This window comes from Mirounga angustirostris, unplaced genomic scaffold, assembly GCF_029215605.1.
Source record: "Mirounga angustirostris isolate CCGP_5_RB_7025 unplaced genomic scaffold, mMirAng1.0.hap1 SCAF_4, whole genome shotgun sequence".
Lineage (NCBI taxonomy): Eukaryota > Metazoa > Chordata > Mammalia > Carnivora > Phocidae > Mirounga > Mirounga angustirostris.
The window spans coordinates 93,472,604-93,496,258 of NW_026991712.1; the positions used below are offsets into that span (position 1 = coordinate 93,472,604).

At 42.7% G+C, this 23,655-nt stretch overlaps 1 protein-coding gene across 4 annotated transcripts in view; it reads right to left on the minus strand.

The window, feature by feature from the left end:
• Nucleotides 1–21,702, minus strand: part of SLC22A15 (solute carrier family 22 member 15) — a 76,976-nt gene extending 55,274 nt beyond the window's left edge. For all 4 annotated transcript variants that reach the window (XR_010410779.1, XM_064588585.1, XM_064588586.1 and 1 more), the window contains exons 1-2: nt 21,542–21,702; nt 5,510–5,722 (exon numbers count right to left, since the gene is read on the minus strand). Coding sequence is in view for 3 of the 4 variants with exons in the window: in XM_064588585.1 (XP_064444655.1) it covers nt 5,510–5,722; nt 21,542–21,628 (300 nt within the window). In the remaining variant the exon portion in view is untranslated. The remainder of the gene's footprint in view (nt 1–5,509; nt 5,723–21,541) is intronic.
• Between the last annotated feature and the right edge of the window lie 1,953 nt (nt 21,703–23,655).

A 23,655-nucleotide genomic window follows, 5' to 3' on the forward strand; every position in this document is an offset into this window, starting at 1 on the left:
CAGAGGGAGCTCCTACAAGGACTTCAGTCATCACGGTGTCTTCAGCAATGCTTACTTTGCTTCTATCTGATTAAAATAGTGGCCTGCTGACTAGCAATGATGACTACTAAAAAAATGGGCTATCTCTGGTGAAATTAAAGACACCCAAGGTACATGAATTAGCTCAATATATTTTAGAGACATTCATTGCCCTTCCGTGGATTTGTGAGATAATCCAGGGTGCTCTGTATTCTTTATATAGGAGTGATGCCCTAGGCTAAAATCCCTCCTTGGTCCTGAGACAGTATGAATTCTGGGAGAGTCTGCCTGCTTGAGGCTGGTGGGGAGGGGAAGTGTCAGTACCCTCCCTACGGAAAAGTGGGAGTTTTTCTGTAGTGACCTTTTGTGTAAACAGTATTCAGAACACCAATAAAACCACAGAGCTAGGACTTCTCAAGCCTGCAAGATATTTTATTCTGTGTTTCTCTGATAATAAGAATTGAGTTAATAAATGTTTTGACATGTGGCAGAATTTGGTCTGAGATCCACTTTCATTGTAATGTGGTAATGGATTTGTTGGGAGTGCAGACTTATGGCTCTCACCCACTGCAAAATCCTATGGGGGCAATAAACAGAACAAGGGCCTTTTGGAGAAATGGCTAATTTCACAGTTGGAATAGGGGGAGGTGAAAGATGAATCTGGAATATCTTGTTATGCCCCAAATTTTTTAAGTGCTCAAAAAAACCCCAAAGTGATGGGCACGTCAAAAGGACACAGGAGGACTTTCAGCTCCAGGCAAATGGAGTAAGTGTACTTTTCCCTGTTTTTCCCACTATGTACAACTAAAAACCCTGGGCATCATGTACGAAACAAACATAAGACAACTCTGAAAGGTGGAGAGAAGACCAGCGAGGACCCGGGGACCCAAGGAATGACCCGGTGGTGAGTCCCTGGGTTTCTCTTTGCCTCACATACCCGACACTGGGTGCTGGAGCAGGGAGCAACTCAGAAATGCCAAGAGGAATGACAAAAGAAGCCCCAACCAAGCCTGCTCTCTCCAGCCAAAGGCCCAGGAAAGGGGCAGCCCAGCAGGACAGGACATTTTTAGACAAGAACTGCTTTATTCCAGCCATTCACCACCACAAAACAAAAACAAAAACAAAAACAAAAGCTATGGCTCTAACCCCATTCACAGGAACAAAGGCTAAGTGGGGAACCTAAATATCTCCCCCTCCCCGGCTGGGCAGTCATAAGTCATCCCACTTCACTCCATTTGGATGTGTCAGAAAAAGACAAGCAGGGAGCCAGCACTTTCATCGCTGCCGCCTGCATTGAGGAGCTCTCCATACCATCACCATCACTACCACCATCACTGATGTCAGTGTGAGCACACGGGGAGACTGGATTTCCACCACCACGAGGTAGTAATGAGGCACCCCTCCCCTCTTTCTGTGTCAGAGCTGAGTCTGAGAAAGTCAGCTAATACGGAAGATTTAACTAAGACCCAGAACCTCTTAACATAATCCCCGAAACTTCAGGTTTCAAACAAAAATAATTCGTGATGCTAACAACCAGAAAATCTCAAAGTAGAATGAAAAAAAGACTGCTGAGATGATAGAGATGTTAGAACTATCTGAGAAAGATGTTAAAGCTGCCATAACAACCATGCTTCAATGAGCACCTGCAAACATGCTTGAAACTGATGACAAAATAGACTCGGTGAAAATACAGAAAGTCTCACCAAATAAAGAGAATGTATTTTAAAAAGAACAAAATGAAAAATTTAGAACTAAAAAAAAATACAATGAATAGGTTCAAGAGCAGAATGAAAGGGACAGATGAAAGAATCAATAAACTTGGAAATAAAACAATAGAAAATATCCAATATGAAGACAAAAATAAACTAGACAGAAGAAAATGAGCAAAGCTATGGGGCTATAACAAAAGAACTGATATTTCTGTCTTGGAGTTCTAGAAAGAAAGGAGAAAGGGGGATAGGCTAAAAAAAGAGTACTTGAATAAATAATAGCTGAAAATTTCTCAATTTGTCAAGAGCCATAAACCTACAGATCCAAGCAGCTCAGTAAATCCCAAAGAAGATAAACTTGAAGAAATCCACACCAAGAAACATCATAATCTAACTTCTAAACACTAGCGATTAAAACACTAAAAAATCTTGGAAGTAGCAAGAAGGAAATGACACTTTCACTATAGGAAAAAGACAATTCAAATAATAGCATATTTCTCATCAGAAACCATGGAGGCCAGAAGAAAGTGGCACAGGAGTTTTTAAATGCTGAAGGAAATGAACTGTCAACCAAGAATTTTATTACCAGTGAAAACAAGAAATGAAGGAGAAATCAAGATATTCTCAGATGAAGGAAAACTAAGAAAATGTGTCACCATCACAACTACCCTAAAACAGTGGCTAATAGAAGTTCTCTAAAAAAGAAAGAAAACATAAAAAAGGGATCTTGGAACATCAGTAAGGGAAAAAGAACACTGTAAGAAAAAGTTGGGGTAAATACAACAAACTTTGCTTCTCTTGAGTTTTCTAAATGATGTTTGATGGTTGAAGCAAACAGAACACTGTGTAATGTGATTCCAAGAGTATGTGGGACCATATTTAAGACAATTATATTATAAACAGAAGAGGGCAAAGGAATGTAAAGTGAGGTAGAATTTCTGTATGTCACTCAAACTGGAGATCTGACAATATCAGTAGACTGTGGTAAGTTATGTATATATAATGCAATGCCAAGAGCAATCACTAAAAAAGCTATACAAAGAGATACACTCAAAAAATACTGTAAGTCAAGGGGCGCCTGGGTGGCTCAGTCATTGAACGTCTGCTTCCGCTCAGGTCATGATCCCAGGGTCCTGGGACTGATCCCCACGTCGGGCTCCCTGCTCAGCGGGAAGCCTGCTTCTCCCTCTCCCACTCCCCCTGCTTGTGTTCCCTCTCTCTCTGTGTCTCTCTCTGTCAAATAAATAAAATCCTGAAAAAAAAAAAAACTGTAAGTCGAAATAAAATACTAAAAAATGATCAAGTAACCTACAGAAAAATAGGAAAAATTAAAGAAAAGAACAGAGAATAGAAAACAACAAAAAATAATGAACTGGAAGACGTAAGTTCTAGCATATAAATATATCAAATGTAAATTATCTAAAAACACAAATAAAGACAGACATTGATGGTGTGGATTTAAAATTTTAACCCAACTCGGGCACCTGGGTGGCTCAGTCAGTTGAGCTTCTGCCTTTGGCTCAGGTCATGATCTCAGGATCCTGGGATCAAGTCCCACAGTGGGCTCTCTGCTCAGCGGGGAGTCTGCTTCTCCCTCTCAGTCTCCCTTTGTGCTCTCTCTCTCTCAAATAAATAAAATCTTAAAAAAAAAAATTTGACCCAATTCTATGCTGTCTACAGGAAACTAACTTCACACATAATGATATAGGCAAGTTGAAAGTAAAAAGGGCAAAAATACATATCATGCCACCATTAACTGAAGAAAGCAGGAGTGGCTAGATTAGTGTTAAACCACATTTCAGAACATAGAAAATTACCAGGGACATAGAGGTATATTATAAGATGATTTTAAAAAAAGTAAATCCACCAAGAAGACATAGCAATCACCAATATGTACAGACTAAACAACAGAGCTATAAAATATATGAAGAACAAAATGAAAAATTTAGAACTAAAAGAAAAATACAATGAGTAGGTTCAACAGCAGAATGAAAGGGACAGATGAAAGAATCAATAAACTTGGAACTGAAGACATAAACACCCCTCTCTCAACAATCTCTAGAATAACTAGGGAGAAAATCAGCAAGGATACAGAAGAAGTCAACAATACGATCAACCAACAGGATCTAAACAATATTTATAAAACACTCTACCCAACAGCAGTAGTTGGTTCAAGTGTCAATGGAACATACACCAAGAGAGACCACATCCTGAGTCATAAAAGAAACCTCAACAAATCTAAAAGAACTGAAATCAGACAGAGTGTCCTCTGACCATAATGAAATCAAACTAGAAAGCAAAAACAGAAAGCTAACAGGAAAATCTCTAAGTACTAGATAATTAAACAAGAGACTTCTAAATAATCGCTGGGTCAAAGAGGAAGTCATAAGAAGAAATAAAATACACTGAGCTAAATGAAAATAAAAATAGGGCATATCAAAATTTGTGGGTCACAGCTAAAGCAGTCCTGAGAGGAAAATTTATAGCACTAAAATACTTACATTTGCAAAGAGGAAGACTCATTAAAAATACAGGCTATCAAGTCTATAACCTAAAAAAGAAAAAAAGAAAAAGAAACCCAAAGCAAGCAGAAGAAAGGAAATAATAAAGGTAAGAGCAGAAATCAATACAATTAAAAAAAGAAAAATAATAGGGCAAAAAAATCAATGAACAAAATGCTGGTTCTTTAAAAAGACACAAACCTGTATGACTGACAAGTAATTAAATCAGATAGAAGACACAAATTACCAGTATCAGGACATAAGAGAGATTTCATTTCAGAATCTGCAGACATCAAAAGGATAATAAGATAATACAGTGCGCGACTCTACACACACAAATCTAGGATGAAATGGACTAATTCCTTGAAAAGCACCAACTGCCACAACTCACAATTCAAAATCATTTAAATCACAACTCACAATCATTTAAATATCCCTATAACCTTTAAGAAAATTGACTTCATAATTTTATTTTATTTTTTATTTATTTATTTTTTTTTAAAAGATTTTATTTATTTATTCATGAGAGACAGAGAGAGAGAGAGAGAGAGGCAGAGGGAGAAGCAGGCTCCCAAGGAGCAGGAAGCCCGATGCGGGACTCGATCCCAGGACCCTGAGATCATGACCTGAGGCGAAGGCAGACGCTTAACCATCTGAGCCACCCAGGCGCCCTGACTTCATAATTTTAAAACTCCCCAAAAAGAAATCTAAAACAAAAAACAAAAAATCCCAGATGATTTTACTGGAAGGTTCTACCAAATATTTAAAGAACACCAATTTTACCCAATCACTTCTGGAAAACAGAAAAGCGTGGAATACTTCCCAGTTCAGTTTATGAAGCTAGTATCACCCTGATACCAAAACCAGACAAAAAAAAAAAAGAACACGACAGATCAATACCCCTCATGTATACAGAAGCAAAAATCCTTAACAAAACATTAGCAAATAGAATTCAGCAATATATAAAGGAAAAAAAAAAAGACAGTTTGCATTCACTTTTTCGAAGGGCACGCTAAGTGCAATGCGGCTCTTCTGGAGTTTCCATCTTCGACTGACCACTTTGGGAAGGCTCCCGCTCTTGCCCTTTGTAGCAAGAAGGAAAAGGAATGTGTTTCCCTAGGATGGTCTCCTTTAACTCTCAAGTGACTAGCCAGCTAACTGAAGACGGGGCCGACCCTGAAACCAAGCAGACAGGCGAGCGGGTCCGCGAGGACGGGAGGCACGCTCATCCCGCGGTCAGACCCGGCTGCCCCCCCCGCCCCCCCCCCCCGGCGGCCTTACCTCGGACGCGATGGAGGTGAAGCTGCCGCTGAAGTGCACGTGCTTGCGGACCTCGCTGCCGTTGGCGGTCCGCAGCCAGTCCCCGAGCGCGCGATCGTCCCCCGCTGACCGGTTGCCGAGGCTCCGATTGGGCAGGAGCCCCGCCAGGTCCCAGCGGAACGCGGGCGTGGCCCCCACCAGGGCGATGAGGATGGCCTCCGTGGCCACGTAGAGCTGAAGGAGCAAACACACAAACCCGTCTGTGTTGGAATTGCAATCAGCAGGCGTAAAGGCCTCACAAGATCGGTGTCGGGCTTTTCGGAAAACTAGGCACCTCCAAGCGAAGGACAGAAACGGGAAAAGGAAGCTTCCTCCCGATCTACCACCGACAGAGTCGTCGGCGATCCCCCTTGTAAAGCACCCTAGGGCTTTTTCCAGGGGGATCTCCTTCTACATTTGAGATACCTCTGATGCTCGGGAAACGGCACACCGATGGTTCAACACTGGCGAAGGTGGGGGGGGGGTATTACTGGCTCTGATTTGGGAGACTGACATTCCAGCTATCTTCCCTCGACACTACACCCTCTGTTCAGGTAAGCAGGCATCAGGGCCCCCCAGTATCTTGGCCTTGGATTCACAATCTAAACCCTTTGTGGCATAGTCAAATGCCTCAGAAAACGGCATATAAAGAGAGAGAATATATTTATATACATAGTAAAAGAATATACAGAGTATATACACATAGAGTATATAATCATATAGACTATGTACAATGTGTATATAAGGAAAGAACAGAGTATAGAGAGTATATACACAGAAAAAATATATAAACAGAGTATACATTTGATAATATAGAGAGTGAGCACCAGCAAAAATACTTTATTAAAACAGGTAATCATAATACGTACTTGAATAGGTACTATTTTAAAACATAGTACACAACTTATAAGATGTAAAGAAATTCAAAATCCCAGTAAGAGGTACTCACTTTATAACCCTTAGCCCTACTTAAATCACTGTTTAATCTAAACATAGTTGTTCTCCCAAGGAAAAAAAAATTCATTCTAGAAATATTTATTGAGCATATAAGCCATTTGTCTCTGATTGTTCTGGGCCTTATAGCTATTCACAATTGGGTTTATAAACTGTTGAGCCCTTTGCAGCCTTTTTATGCTATGAATTTCCATTTATATTAGTTCTCGTTGTTGGATGATTATTTCAAGCTTCAAATAAATTAGGAAAACACAGAATTCGTCTGTTCCAGCGAGATCTCCCTAAGTGAGACAATCTTATTTTAAGAAATTACCCCTATTAACTTAGAACCTGGTTATCTTGAAATACCTTTAAGCAGAACAAGTGTTCCCAAAATACAAGGCTGTGATTTCTCCACAGCATACAGTAACACCCCCAATGGATGGATGCGCTGACTGAGGCACAAAGAGGTGGAGACTTGCCAACAGCTTCAGCTCCATCCACCAGGGAACCCTGGAGCTTCTTCCACACCACTCTGTAGGGGCATATTCAGCTGTTAACTGGATAAGCTAAACCGCCAAAGGCAGAGTGATTTATCACAAGCAGATGATGGAATTACCGTCAAGGAAAGAGAAAAGAAGTCATGACATTGTGTGTGTCATAGCAGAAAGCTAATGTAAAACCCAAGGTGTGATTTTTGCACTCTGGGAAAGGCTGCGAGGACAGAAGGCAGCCCGGATCTAGCCCCAATCTATTTTGAGGCGAGTGACAGTGGGCCTCTCGAGGTATCTCAAGCCACCACCGGTCAGTCTGCGTGGGTGATTTATTGTGGAATGCAAAGGAAATCATGTTTCTAGATTTCTATTGCTTCCTGGCCCCTATTTGCATACTATTAAGGACGTTTTAGAACAAGAGGCAATCAGTTTATAAAAATAAAAACCTTAATAATTACAAGAACAGAGAGATTACACATTTAGCAGCCGCTATAATTACCAAATCCGTTTGCATCATTTTAGTAACTGCCCCTCCTTATTACAATCTGCTGGACTTAATTGATGGGTAAAGAAATGAAAAAATATGGGGCAAGGGAACTCTGGAGATGAGGCAGAACACATGTTCAAAACACAGCCTTCAATTGGGCAAAGCAAACTAGTTATATTTTCTCTCTAAATACGCTATTTTCTGCTTTTGGTCCTACCATTCCCTTCACCTGGAAAGCACTTCACGAGGTTCAGCAGAGTCTGAACGTTTCCCATCCTCCCAGATGCAACTCAGGTACCACCCCCGCCCACCTCGCTTTCCTCTCCAACCCTCTGGAAGCCCTCTCCAGCTTCTGCCTACCCCCCAAAAGCTCCATGCTAGACCTTTGTTAGACACATATCCCTTTCTTCACTCCATTATATTTATGTGTTTGCTCATCTTATTTTCCTAGCAGAACATTCCATCTCTGAGGACAGGATCTTTGTGTGATCCAGCCCTGGGCTTCCACAGCAAACACCTCAGGGCCTCGATACGTGATAGCACACACTCAAGTGAATGAATGAATGAATGAATAAATGACCAGGAACCCTAGTAACAACAGCAAACAGTTCTTTAAGGCTAATTAGGTGCCAGGAACTGTTCTAAGGGCTTTGCCGGAAATACGTTCACACATCATATTTCTTACTCTAGGTAAGAGAGGAAATGCTCAAAGGGTCCTCTAAGCTGAGGTGTGTTTTCTCATGGAAACCACCATTCTCAGCAATAGCTATGATGTGCAGAAAGTTCAGAAACTACATGCACCCTGATGTTTATAGCAGCATCATCTACCTTGGCCAAACTGTGGAAGCAGCCCAAGTGTCCACTGACAGATGAATGGATAAAGAAGATGTGGTATACACACACACACACACACACAGAGGAATATTAGCCATAAAAAAGAATGAAATCTGGCCATTTGCAATAACATGGATGGAGCTAGAGAGTATAATGCTAAGCAAAATAAATCAGAGAAAGACAAATACTGTATGTCACTCACATGTGGAATTTAAGAAAGAAAACAAACGAGTAAAGAAAAAAAAAAAGAGAGGGAGACAAACCAAGAAACAGACTCTAACTGCAGAGAACACACTGATGGTTACCAGAGGGGAGGGGGGTTGGGGGGATGGGTGAAACAGGTGATGGGGATTAAGGAGGGCACTTGTGATGAGCATCAGGTGATATATGGAAGTGTTGAATCACTATACTGTATACCTGAAACTAATATTACACTGTATGTGAACTATAGTGGAATTAAAAATTTAAATTTAAAAATGAAAAAAAGCAGTTCAGATACAAAGAGCTGGTGCTGATACATATCCTAATTCATGGAAGGGACCAGTGAAACTTAGTTCATCAGTATTATCCCTAGCAACCTGTCGCCTCAATAAGCACTTTCACCTTCTCATCTCTGTCCTCCTCCCACCCCTCACAATGTTTCCAGTGCCCACCCCGCCCCTGAACACACACTCGTACACCCAGGGACCTCAACCGCACACCCAGCGCCATGGCTTTATGACACCAGAAGGGTCCGGCATATGCAGCTCAGAACTCTAGGACGGTGCCACCTACTTCTCTCCCCCAGAGTCCAAATATTCTCTCGATCGTGTCTCTGCTATTACTCCACAACAACCGCGCACACATTCACCCACATCTTCTTGTCTAATGATGGCACCCATCAGCAGATGGGCCTTAAAGCCACAATCAGAAACCACCATCCATGTGCCTTCGGAATGGGGCCCACCACATCGCAAACAGACCATTATCTTCTCCAACGCTACCTCTAGGGAAGAACAAGTGCCCCAGATGGCTGCACTTTTTTCCCCCCTTTCAATGTCATTATAATTAGAAAAGTGACCAACATGCACCAGGGGACTGAAATTTTTGAAGTTGCAAAAAGTGAAGGTTTTAAAAAATGAATTTATGTCGACAGCATTATAAGCTTTTATAATACTCCGGAAACCAAAAACGTCCCCCATTAATGATCTCATCACAATATCTTGTGCTGTGAAGTCATGGTAAGTATGACGCTGATGTTTTAAGTAGGAAAAATGGGCAACAGAGCAATTAAGTGAATCATTCAAGGTCACGTATGACACTAATAGCGAAACCAGGATGAGAATGGGAGTCACGGAACTTTGAGGCCAGAGCTCCTCAGAGGAAAAAACAAACAAACCAGGAACATTCAAAGATGACTTTATTGTTATCATTACTGTTAGTCTTTTCTGCACTTAGGACTCCGTTATGTAATTGACTCAACCAGTAGCATGACCTAAGCAAGCATATCATGGACGGCAGGACCAAATGCCCAGCGCCCAGCACAAATTGGGTATTCAATAACTATTTGTTAGGTGACTTACCGATACCACTTATTTTATTTATTTATTTAAAATATTTAGTTATTGTGCTCTGAATAACTGGTGTCTCGAGTCCTGTTTCTTCCCAACTCTAATTCATCCACGTAATGCCGCCAGATAGGTCTCCCTGAGAAGCTCCTCATGAAGCTCTTCTGGCCAAAACGTATTAGTGGATAAGTAATAAATGTCCTAGCATTCCAGATCTCCACTGTATGGCCCAACTGCTACCTAATCCACATTCAAGCTTTCTGTACTAGCCTACTTAAATCCCCAAACGTGACTTCTCATCACGTGGTGTGAAAAGCATACGAAATCTATATGCCTGAGTTAGAACCTCAGCTCTAAGTAAACTCTCAGCAAATCAAAACCTCTCCAAACTTCACGTTTTCTTTCAGTGAGACTGGACACTGGTAGTCCCCCTCTTTATCTAATTCATTTGTATCTAATTAACCTATTCTGAGGGTCAAATAGGATGCTTCTTCAGCCAACCCTAAACTGTACAGCCCCATACAAATGGTATCTATCGGCGCTTCCCAAACGTTACTGAGCAGGGTCTGATCCTACAGCCTGGGGGAGACCTGGTCCCACACATCTCTAGCACGCTCTCGTGAGCTCAAGGCTACTGCTCTGGGTCACACTTGTTGTACAAGGCTACAGGCTGTTCTCTCTTCTACATGTTTTTTCCCACCTTTATGGTTTCCCATGTGAAATGACCTTCCCACTTCTCTTTAGACCCAAGCTCCCAAGTTCAGCTCAAGCTCAGCCCTTCTGAAGTCTTCAACAAACCACTCCAGACCACACTGAGGGCTCCCTTCTTAACATCCAAAGCATCTATTCGGTGGCGACACTATTACCGCGAAAATGCTATTCTGTATAATTATTTAACAGGGTAGATATGGTGAAATTCTGATTTGTTAATGATTCTCTCCTGAAGGAAAGAAACCTGAATTTACATTTCTATATCCTTCCAAGTAAACCCAACACACCACCGTATATGTAACAGCCTATGATATATTTTGTTAACCAATTCCTTGCAGAATGGTGTAGGGGAAAAAAAAAAAAGATGATGATGGATGACAACCCAGTAATTCCAGGACCTAATCCTGGTTCCAACCACTAATTAAGACTTTGGACAAATTAAGCATTTGGGTAAACAGTGATTTAACCTGCATCTGTTTCCCCCTCTCTCTCAATCTTTCTCCTGAATAAAATGGTAATACCACCACCTGACCACTTCCTTCTGTTACTTCAGCTTCATTCTCCAATTTGAGCGAGTACCAACACTTTGCAACACGTCGTATTATGAGCCTCAGGCGATAATAAGGATAGATAAGAAACAATTACTTCCTTCTAGGCAAATATATTCAGGTGAGGACAACAAATATACACAAAGCTACAAACACAAGGCCGATTTTGACAAATGCAGTATTAGCCAGGGTAGATATGAGATTAACGAGAACACAAAGAAAGTGGATGGGAATTCCAACTGGGAGAATAAGGAAAAGGTTGCAAATGTGATACCTGAGTGAGGCAGTGAAAGGCCGGTAGTGGGTTAATCAAAACCAAAATTTTTAGGCCAAAAAAAAAAAAACAAACCCAAAACCAGGCCAATCAGAGTCAGGAAAGCAAAGAACATATTTTTAGTGTTCTCTGAAGAAATATTACAGGGCTAGCTCAGCTTTTCCCAAACTTTGGTCACCTGGATACCCCCTGCAAGAGTTTTATGTGCTCATTTTCTGTTTTCTACTATTAATAGTCTTTTAAATAGATTCAAATTTTTTCTTTAAGTCTTTATTTAAATTCCAGTTAACATACAGTGTAAAATTAGTTTCAGGTACACAATATAGTGATTCAACACTTCCATATATCACCTGGTGCTCATCACAAGTGCACTCCTTAATCCCCATCACCTATTTCACCCATCCCCCCACCCACCTCCCCTCTAGTAACCATCAGTATGTTCCCTAGAGTTAAGAGTCCGTTGTTTGGTTTGCCTTGTTTTTTCCTTTTGCTCAATGGTTTTGTTTCTTAAATTTCACATATGAGTGAAATTATATGGTACTTGTCTTTCTCTGATTTATTTCACTTAATATTCTCTAGCTCCATCCATGTCATTGCAAATGGCAAGATTCCATTCTTTTTATGGCTGAGTAATATTCCATTGTATATATATACCACATCTTCTTTATCCATTCATCAACTGATGGACCCTTGGGCTGTTTCCACATTTGGCTAATGTAGATAATGCTGCTATAAACATCGAGGTACATGTATCTCTTTGAATTAGCATTTTTTTATTCTTCAGGTAAACACCTACTAGTGCAATTGCTGTATCGTAGGGTAGTTCTATTTTTAACTCTTTGAGGAAGGTCCACACTGTTTTCCAGAGTGGCTGCACCGGTTTGCATTCCCATCAATAGTGCAAGAGGGTTGCCCTTTCTCCATATCCTCGCCAATACCTGTTATTTCTTGTGTCATTGATTTTAGCCATTCTGACAGGTGAGAGGTGGTATTTCATTGTGGTTTTGATTTGCATTTTCCTGATGATGAGTGATGCTGAGCATCTTTTCATGTGTCTGTTGGCCATTTGTATGTCTTCTTTGGAAAAACGTCTATTCATGTCTTCTGCCCATTTTTTAGTTGGATTATTCATTTTTGGGGGTGTTGAGTTTTAGTTCTTTATATATTTTGGATACTAGCCCTTTATCAGATATGTCATTTGCAAATTCGATTCAAAATTTTTAACTTAAGTAAATTTGCAGAGAAATACAATTTTATATCAATAGAGATATGGCCAGCCAGATAGAAACTATAAAAATAAACAGCATGTCATAATGCCAAGTGTTGGTTAGTATGTTTTTATTTAGGGTGGGCCACAAGAGAGATTTTCTTTTTTTAAAAATTTTTTATTGTTATGTTAATCACCATACATTACATCATTAGTTTTTGATGTAGTGTTCCATGATTCATTGTTTGTGCGTAACACCCAGTGCTTCATGTAGAGTGTGCCCTCTTTAATACCCATCACCAGGCTAACCCATCCTCCCACCCCCCTCCCCTCTAGAACCCTCAGTGTGTTTCTCAGAGTCCATCGTCTCTCATGGTTCGTCTCCCCCTCTGATTCCTCCCCCCTTCATTCTTCCCCTCCTGCTATCTTCTTCTTTTTTTTTTTTTTTAACATATATTGCATTATTTGTTTCAGAGGTACAGATCTGAGATTCAACAGTCTTGCACAATTCACAGCGCTTACCAGAGCACATACCCTCCCCAGTGTCTATCACCCAGCCTCCCCATCCCTCCCACCCCCCACCACTCCAGCAACCCTCAGTTTGTTTCCTGAGATTAAGAATTCCTCATATCAGTGAGGTCATATGATACAGGTCTTTCTCTGATTGACTTATTTCGCTCAGCATAATACCCTCCAGTTCCATCCACGTCGTTGCAAATGGCAAGATCTCATTCCTTTTGATGGCTGCATAATATTCCATTGTATATACATACCACATCTTCTTTATCCATTCATCTGTCGATGGACATCTTGGCTCTTTCCACAGTTTGGCTATTGTGGACATTGCTGCTATAAACATTGGGGTGCACATACCCCTTCGGATCCCTACATTTGTATCTTTGGGGTAAATACCCAGTAGTGCAATTGCTGGATCATATGGTAGCTCTATTTTCAACTTCTTAGGGAACCTCCATACTGTTTTCCAGAGTGGCTGCACCAGCTTGCATTCCCACCAACAGTGTAGGAGGGCTCCCCTTTCTCTGCATCCCCGCCAACATCTGTCATTTCCTGACTTGTTAATCTCACAAGAGAGATTTTCAAGCAGGATTTGGAGGGGGGGAGGGATGAAAGCAAAGGAGCAGCCATCTTGTTTTTATGCTCAGAAGCCCGGGGCAGGTGCTTTGGTGCCTCACATACATGCCACTTCTTTGCTGGCTCACTTTGTTGGTGCAGCAGGCAGCTGGGCCTACAACTGAGCCACGTTCCCCTGGACCCTCTCTCAGCATCTCTGACTCCTGGCCAGGTGTGCGTTTAGTTCCGTGATGGAAGGCAGTTGCTTCATCAAGACTGGAAGCAGTGAGAATGACAGATTCCAGTCAATTCTGATGGCTTCCAGGTCATAGTTTCCCTTCCAGACTTTCCTGCAGACTTTAAGCTCCAAGAGCAGACACAAAGACAACAGCCTTACGGGGACTGCTTGGCCAGCTCCCACAATTGTATATGGTCAAATCCCTGTAATAAATTACTCATTGACTACATGTATAATCATATACATATAAATAAATATGCTACACACACACATACACACACATACGTGGGTCTCCATCCCAGGAGTTCTGCTTCCTGCCTCTCTGGTTGAACTGTGACTGACACTACCTTGAACAAATATTGCACAATATTAGCACTTACCAAATCTGGAAGTAGGTACATGTGTGTTTGTGATATTATTTCCTGTATTTCACTGGGAATGTTTCATAATTTAAAAAGAAGTTTTAAAAGAAAAGGAATAATAAATACAATGAAAACAGAAAAATGTCACTACATTCCAACTAGGCAATGTTTTCTGCCCAAGTCTGGCCCCTTCTATAGTTCTTACTTCTAGCTCATTCCCTTTGTTAAAACAGAAATATTTGCAAATGTTTTGGGAAGTGCTAGCACGACACGAGATTTTCTTCTTAGATAAAAGACGGATTAAGGCAGAACGGAAGAGGAAACAACCCTCTCACTTTATAAGCCGATGCTATTTAATACTATTTCCATATACTACCTAAATCTACCATGCAAGCCATTCTTTGGGACATCAGAGAATGCAGAAAGATTGAAGATCAGAAATGACAAGAGAGCGCTTGTTGTGATAAGCAGGTGTTGTATATTTAAAGTGAAGAATCACTGAATTCTACTCCAGAAACCAAAACTGCACTGCATGTTCACTAACAAAATAGGTTAAAAAGAAAAGATTAGAAATGACTGATGGAGTAATAGAGAATCAAGAACAAAGGTGAGAGGATATCTCTGGAAGGAGGGGAGAGATGTCTCTCGGACACTGTGGAGAAATATAATGATAGGTGAGGATCAAAATTAATTCTGAAGTAAAAGGAAGGGATGTTTAGGAAGTTTACATTTCTAGTCCACCCATAAAGTTGGAACAAAGAACGTCTAGGGAGAAAGCGAGCAATGGAGTCAGGAGAAATTGGAGCTTAGGAAGCGTGGTCAACAGCCAAGTAGGAGAAGTGCAGGCCAGAGCCAGACAACAGCCCAGGAGCATGGGTTTCAGAACCGTGGAAAACAGGAACCAACCAGCCTACATCTGCAACAAGAGAGCACGGAATAGGCAAATTATGGTACAGCTGTACGTTGGAACACTAAACGCAGCCATTAGAAAATAGGTGATTGTTCACTTATGAGCACAGCAAGGCATTCATGATACTGTTGAGAGGCAAAAATCTGGCTAAGATACAAATTTATGCAAAAAAGGCAAATGTACACATTTGTATAATAAGAAGTCTGGAAGGCAATCCACCAAAATGTGAGCATGTTTCATGTCTGGGTGGTCGAGTTCTGGTGGTTTTTTTTCTTTTTTCTATATTTCCTCTTTTTTGTACAATCACCATATACTACTTGGTGAGCATCAAATGACTCCCTTGAGTGCAGGTGTCTATTTCTGTCTGAGCATTTGGTTAAGGAAACCAGAGGTGAGATTCCTGAGCTGCGTGTGTCTTGGGATTTGCTGGCTCTCCCTCCTAAGGCAGCCTCGGACCGTGGTGATGAACCAAGCTCCTATTCTGCAAACCTCAAGGTGACATTGACACAATGCCAACCAACTGCCGGGCATTGGGCAACTTTAAGAAATTCTGAACTTGCAAAACAAATTAATTAAACTTTCATGATCCAGCCATTTCCCAGAGCACAGTAACGACCAAGGAGTCACCTGCATAAACTCACTCAGCCATCTCACAGCAAAGGGTCACAGCATTCAAGTCTAGCATTCTTTCTGTCACACATTGTTTGTCTTCACACTTTTAATGACGTGTGTGTGTGTGTGTGTGTACTGTCTTATTAAGGGAATACCTTCTCTGTCAGGGCACATGCTAAGCAGCTGTGCTGTGGAAGGCCCTGGCAGGCATGCTGCTGGGGATCTGGGTGCTGTAGAGGTGTTGAGCTGGTTGCTTTCCAAGGCACATTCCAATTCTTGAGATGCCCGAGGCTCAGAGGAGCTCTCTAAACCTCCCCGGGACTCCCTGTATGTCCATAATGGCCCTGGATGGAAATCTGGTCTGATCAATTTGCAACTTCATCTGCTTTACGCCAGGGGGCAGTGTCTGTCTATAGACAACAGCTTTCCTGAGGCCAGACTTGGGGACAGTGTAGCTCTGATCTCTCTGAACTATGGTGCCCCACTCACCTAAAGTGATGGAAGAACACCAGCCAAGGTTCTCCAGATTATCACCGAAACTCACGGCCACTGTCTGAGGGCAGCAGAACTAAATCTGAGGGTAAGGGCAGCATAACACTTGCTCAAACGAGCAGAGAACGCTGGTGGATGCTCCTGTGTTCTGGAGTCATGAGAGAGCAGCTCTTACTAATGCCCTATGTTCTCATCATGGCTGAACCCCTGGTGGTGGTGACAAGCCCCTGAGGCACAAGGGCTGGTCTTAACGACTAACCCAGTGAGGTCTTCACCAATATGTACGGAAGGAACTTCATTACTTGCTGATGGTTGAGAGGTTAGAACCACCCCAGAGATACCTTACCAAAAGAAGCCTTTCCATGAATCTCCTGGGGAGATTAAGACATGGAGGCAAATGCAAGCAGGTGGGAGACGTTCGTTGTGACAGTGTTCTATACAGAGTTTAATAAAGCACCCTGAACAAAACTCCCTCTACCTCACGCTCCTAAATGTTAAATTCACAGACCACGACTCACAGCGCTAACAGGATAAAGGAACAGCAATAGGGAAAGTGGACGGTTAGTCTCATACAGTGAACTGTAGCATTGTCTTCTAAGTACGCACATCTTATCTACACCACATTTGTAGTTTTTTCAAAATTTAACACAGAGAAGCAAAACAAAATTCATGAACCCGCCATCACAACTAACTAGTTTCATTTTATTATATTTGCTTCAGATTTCAAAAATACAGTATGATGAATACAGAGCAAATCTCCTTTGTAGCCCTCCCATTCCCACTCGTCCCTTCATCCCCTGGAGGTAATCAATCTCCTGAATTGGGTGTGGAGTCTTCTACTCCATATGTTTATACTTTTACATTGTCCATATTCATAAACCAAATGTGGTATTGTTTCCTGTTTTCACAATTTTTTTTAAAGATTTTATTTATTTATTTGACAGAGAGAGAGACAGCAAGAGAGAGAACACAAGCAGGGGGAGTGGGAGAGGGAGAAGCAGGCTTCCCGCTGAGCAGGGAGCCCGCCCGATGCGGGGCTCGATCCCAGGACCCCGGGATCATGACCTGAGCCGAAGGCAGACGCTTAACCAACTGAGCCACCCAGGCGCCCCAGTTTTTACAAATTTTTATGAAGTTATGTGTCACACTGTATACATCATGCTGGCTATTTTTTTCATTTAACATTGTGTTTTAGAAATTCATTCCTGTAGCTGTTTATAGATCCGCTCCATTCACTTCAACTGTTATATTCTATCAAATTTATACCGCATTTTAATTATCCGGTCCCTCTTTACGAGTCATTTAGGTGGCTACTCATTTTTATTATTACAAACAGTGCTGCAATAAACATCCTAGACATACCTCCTTATGCACATGTTCAAGAGAAATTGGGAGGACACACACCTAGGAGTCCAATGCTAGGTTTTAATTGTACTAGACAGGGCCAAATAGGTCTCTAAACCGGAATTTCCCACTTCTCCTCATTTTCATCACACCTGTACTGTGATTTAATGTTTGCTAATCTTTTAATGTTTGCTAATCTAATAAGTGTGAAATGATATTTCATAGTCATTTTAATATGCCTGTCCCAAATGACCACTGGAGGTAAACATCTTTTCATGAGTTGACTGATGCACTTTCCTCTTCTGCAACACTGCCTGGCCAGTCGTTCCACTTTTCAAGGCACCACGAAAAGACATTTATTGTGTGAATGATTTGAATGCACTGTTAGTTCCAGGAGCTGATAAATAAAGTTGGGGTTATTAAGAGTTTACATTAAAATAATGCATTCCAGAACACCAGAGGATCGTACCTCAAGCTCGGGTCCACAATGTCATCACAATTTTGCTGGTGAAACTAATGCTTGTTACAGGTTACACGTTGGCTAATGGATGTTTTAAATCTTGTTCAAATTATACTACAATCTGTGATCCGTGATCCCTAGGAAAATGAAGGAGCTGGAGTCTATGGCTTAGAACAAAGAAGTAGGATCCATTTTTACTTTGTGTCTAAAGGGATCCCAAAACAAAGAATTGTATTCCAACACTCCTCCTCCAGACAGCCCGGCAAACAAACATACACAGACGCAAACACCAAATAATGATGATGGCGTCAAGTCTGAATCACTGTCAGGAAACAGAAACAGAAATAAAGTACACAGAATTATTCATATTTACATACCACAAATAGCTCTTACCCAAGGGAGGGCACATATATCTGGAGAGTAAGAATTTCTCTAACTGCAAAATGAAATATTACTGCTTGTTCATAAGACAACTATTTTTACATAAGGCAAATATTTTTTTCCTTTAAGCTTTTGGCTTATGTACTTTCAAACCACATAGCACTATTATGAGGGGCATCTGCATCTTATCATGCGAAGAGAAATCTACAAAATCTGCATCTGTTCTTTTCACACCTGAAAGGTGACCACTATAGAGATTCCAAAGATTGTGTTTGCAAAGAGTGTGAAGATAAGTCTCCTAGCTAAAGGAAACTGGATATTGAGGTAACTTTTTTTTTTTTTTTTAAGATTTTATTTATTTGACAGAGAGAGACACAGCGAGAGAGGGAACACAAGCAGGGAGAGTGGGAGAGGGAGAAGCAGGCTCCCAGATGAGCAGGGAGCCCGACACGGGGCTCAATCCCAGGACCCCGGGATCATGACCCGAGCCGAAGGCAGCCGCTCAACCGACTGAGCCACCCAGGCGCCCCTTGAGGTAACTTTTGATGAGCTATGTGATGGTTATCAATAATCCAAGAAAACAGTTAACCTAAAGACCCTTACAGTTGGCTTTGTAATGTGGTTTTGTCCTTTTAGTTTGAACTTGGATGTGTTTGAAAAGGGAGTTAAAACCATTAGAAATAATACTAATGGCCCCAGAAGGAAGAAAACGCAAAAGGATATAAACTTCCTATCTCTGTCCCCCTAGTGCTGTGTTTCTCAGCTGGGGATGGCCATTACCAAACCGCAGATGCAGAAAAGGCTCCCTGTCTGGCTGTCCCTCTCCCTGGCAGTCCCATCCACAATGTGCAGTGCTCTCTGGCAGGGTTCCCTCTCCCTGGCAGGGCTGCTGCGCAGGTGGTCTCCACGTTCCTTGGGCAACGGGAGACCAGGGCTTTGGTTTTTATTTTTATTTATTTATTTTTTCTTTCGATTTTATTTTTTGAAGTCATCTCGACACCCAACATGGGGCTCGAACTCACAACACCAAGATCAACGTTCCACCAACTGAGTCAGTCAGGCACCCCAGGGCTTTGGGTTTTAAGGCAAACATCAACCTCCCATCTAAGCCTACTCTGAAAAGGGCTTCTTAACTTTTTCCTCTGTTGGAAGAAGCAAACCCCACAAGATGATGGAAGCATCGTGTTACAACCGTGTAATGGGGCTCCCAGGGGTCCCCTGCACAGGCACTTCCCAGCCCACACCTAAAGATAAAGTCGCGCATTCCCAACACTCTTAAGACCTGGTTCTTTGATGGCAAAGACTGACCACATGTCAGGCAGGCATCAGTCAACAGTCATGGTCTCAGGCTTAGAGCTCTTTGGTACTAAACTCTCACCAACTGGGTCAGCCATAAAGAAAAGTTAAGTGACGGAAACAGCAGGTCCTGAACCCAGATCAGTGGCTTTTTTAGTGCTGCACACCCTCAAGATAAACTTATCCCCTGTGGGTGGATACCTGGCTAGGCCTGCAAGATGACAGCAGGGGGAGTATAGGGGTGGGGGGCAGGGTGGCATTGTTCAGAAGAGGAGTCATGTGCCTGGAATTCTTGGTTAGAAGAGGAAAGAAAAAGAATTTTCTCAAAGAAAAAGTATTATAAATGAACATCAGGCATCATGGACACAATTCTATTTTCTCTGTATGAAATACTCTTTTGTGATTTAGGAAATACCTTTCCCTCCACAGGAAAATTACATTTAAAGCTGAAAGAACGAACTTAAAGGAACCTCAGAATACTGCATATTTGTGAACTGAGAACTTGCTTTGCCAGAAAAAGGACTGACATCATCTATGTGTCCATCATTTGAACAGCTCTTCTGGCTGGTGATATAATCAACTGAACTTGCAAACATTTTAATGGAAAACAGAATCAGTAAGACAACCCTTACCTTCCCCCACACCCCCTTCTGCTGGCTGAGCAGCTGCCTTATGCCAGGTTTAAGCAACTGGCGGAGTGGTGGTTAGACTCAGGACTTCCCTGTACTTTCCTTAGGAAAATTATCATCGCATGGTCATGGTCACTGTCCTTACCTACCTGTCTGCCTGCCTCACCCCACCCCCACTAGAAGGCAAACTTCACCGGAAAGGGGCTTTGATTTTTCCACCGTTGTAGCCCCTGCCAAGCACATAATAGGCACTCACTAAATATGTGTTGACTGAAGTAGTACAATGACCCACTCACAGTAAATACTACTAAAGAATTGTGAATGAACCGCCTTTAGAATATTGGGAGCATAATTGATGTTAAATGGGCCATTCAGAAGGGCAAAGGAGTAACTCTTGCCTGGCAAAGTGTATCTATAGTGACCTTGAGCATACTAAACCCCCATTTTTAGGCTGGGTGGGCAAGCAGTCTGAGAGTTCTGTACGAGGAAGAAACGATTCTAGCGTATAACCACACTTCGTAGATGGCATTATTCAACTTATACGAGTCTCCGCCCGACGCTGGCCTCTGGGCAGAATGACCCAGCAGAACTTCAACCGGAGAGAAATAAAGCCTCTGCACGGAAAGCATCTAGCCCAGGAAGCCCCCTCGAATCGGGAAAAGATGGTAAGCAGATGCCCAGAACTGCAGGAGGCCGCGCTCCAGATCGGACCTTCGTGAGCTGGCGATCAGGGCTCTCTCTGGGCTCCAGATTCCAAGGTGACGTAGCCACAGGTGAGAAACAACTCCCTGGTGCTTTCACGGTGTAGTCCAGGTAACCGCGGAACTGGGCATCGTTTATTCACCAGCTCAAGGGCTGAAGTACACCCCCGCCCCCTTCTCCCACTCCTTCTCCCACTCGAGGTGGCGGGGTGGGGGGGCCCGGCGGAACCGCCCAAGGGGGCAGGCTCTGAGGCCTGGGCGGGCACCGCAGGCCCGGCCCGCCGGCGACCTTGGCGTGCTGCGGCCCACCCAGGCCGGCCCTCGCGCGGGGTGGGGGGCTCGCGGCCGGCCCCTCGGGGTTTGTGGAGACGCGGCGGCGGGCCGGGCTTCGCGGCGGGGCGGGGGGGGGACCAGCGAGGGGAGGAATGGTCCGCGGGAGGCGGAGAAGCGGGGCGCTGGAGGGGGGGGCGGCGGGGGACTCACCTGCAGCAGCACGGCCAGCAGGAAGCACAAGTACCTCTGGTAGATGCCCATCTCCCCCACCGCCTGGAACGCCTCTTCCACCTCCATGGCGGGCCTGGCCCGGCAGCCCCAGCTCGGCCCGGCGGCGCGGAGCGGGAGCGGGGGCGGGGGAGGGGCGGGGGGCGGGGCGGCGCGTGTGCGCGGGCGGGGCGCCGGGGCCGCGGGGCTTCCTGCTGGGGCTCCGGGTCCGCGAGCGCGCGGCTCACGGGGCGAGGGAAGAGGAAGTGGGCTCGGGCTGAGGCATGCTCGCGGATGGGGAAGCACGGAAGCCGCGGCCGGTCGGCGCCCGGGCCCTGCTTGGGGCGGGGGCGCGATAACTGGGCGGCCCGGTGGGGGCTCAGCATTGTTTGTCCTTTTGCACAAATCGGGGTGGGGGGTGCTGGGGGCGTTGTGGAGCCTTCGGAGCAGAATGCTGCTCAGGCTTGCTTTGCAGTTCTACTCCGTGCTAGCTTTGTAGGGGTCACAGGTAAACGAATTCTCGTAAAGCCGCGAGCTTCATTTGCAAACAGAAATATGCAGGAGGTAGAAAGGAAATGCCGAAGAGCGAAGGTGAAGGTGTGGGACGGGAGGTGATGGATGCCAAGGTGTTCGAAGGATCAGCAGCATTTGCCAGGCGGGAAAGGTGCGGAGGAGGATGAGGCAGGGCCGAGTGAGGGGTCGCCGGCCTTGAGTCCCCTCATTCCAGCACCTCCTGAGCTTGGTTTTAACAGCTGCCTACGGTTCCCTCGTCCAGGCCATGATCCCCAATACAATGTGGACGGAAGAAGTGACCAACTAATGTTTTATTTAGGCTTTCACATCTAAGGGAATGAGATAGGCCTGTAGTTTTCTTCCTACTGTCCCCGTCTGCGTTTGGCAGTAAGCTCACAGCAGCTTCCTAAAAGGAGTTGGAAGTGTTTGGTAAAACTCTCCTTTAAACCATCTGGATTGGCTTGTTTTGCAGGGCGATCCCCTTTATTAGATAGATAGATAGATAGATAGATAGATAGATAGATAGATAGATTACATACATTTTAATGGCTTTCTGCTTTTAAATTACTTTTTTTTCTAAAAATGTTTCTATTTTATCGACTTTTGTTGGTTTTGTAATAAACTTGCTCTTCTTGTTCCCTTAGGGTTTTATAAAATCATGCTCTGGCTCTATTTGTGCCCTATTTTTCATTGTTAATATCGTTTATTATTTATTTTTCATTCTTACCAGTCATGCTAGAGGTTTCTCTCTTTTTTTTAAAGACCCAATTTTTATTTTGTGGTTTTTCTTCCTGTATTTCTTTGTTTTCTATTTTGTGGATTATGTGAATTCTTTTCCTCCTTACTTCTGTGACTGTGTAATTCTTTTATTAGCTACATGACTTGAAAGTTTAGCTTATTTACTTTTAGTTTTACTTTTTTAAGAATAATTATATTTCAGGCTATGCATTTCTCTTTGCTCTGACCTACAAGTTTTGTCATGTGGTTTTTTGCCTTTAGTTTGGAATATTCCATTCCATGACATCCTAATGTCCTCTTTAAACCAATGAACTATTTGTTAAGGCTTTTTCTTTTTTCTTTTTTTTTAGTTTACAAGTAAATGTTATTGCTATTTTTAAACTATCCTTTTATTGTTGGTTACTAATTTAAGTATTTAACTCCTTTTTGAACAGAGATGATACAAATCTTGGAAATTGTTAGAGGTTTCTTGTGACCAACTATGCAGTCATTTTAGAAAAATAGACTGAGTGGATTGAAAATATTCTCCATTTGTTTGGGTGTAAGGTTCTCTATATATTAGATCAAGCTTGTTAATTGTATTCAAGTAATGTGTATTGCCACTGGATATACCAATTTTTAATAAATGTGTCAAAATCTTCCAAAATGTGTATCATTTTTGAGTTTTTATCAAGTTCCTTTTATTTCTGTAGGTTCATAAAAGTACCAATTATTCAATTCCTTTTATCATGATAAAATAGCTTTTTTCTCTTTTAATGCTTTTTGTCTTGATTTTAATTTTGTCTAATGTTAATATTGCTGCATCAGGGGGTTTTTTGGGTATTATTTTCCTTATAATCTTTATTTTCATCCTTTTGTGTTCATTA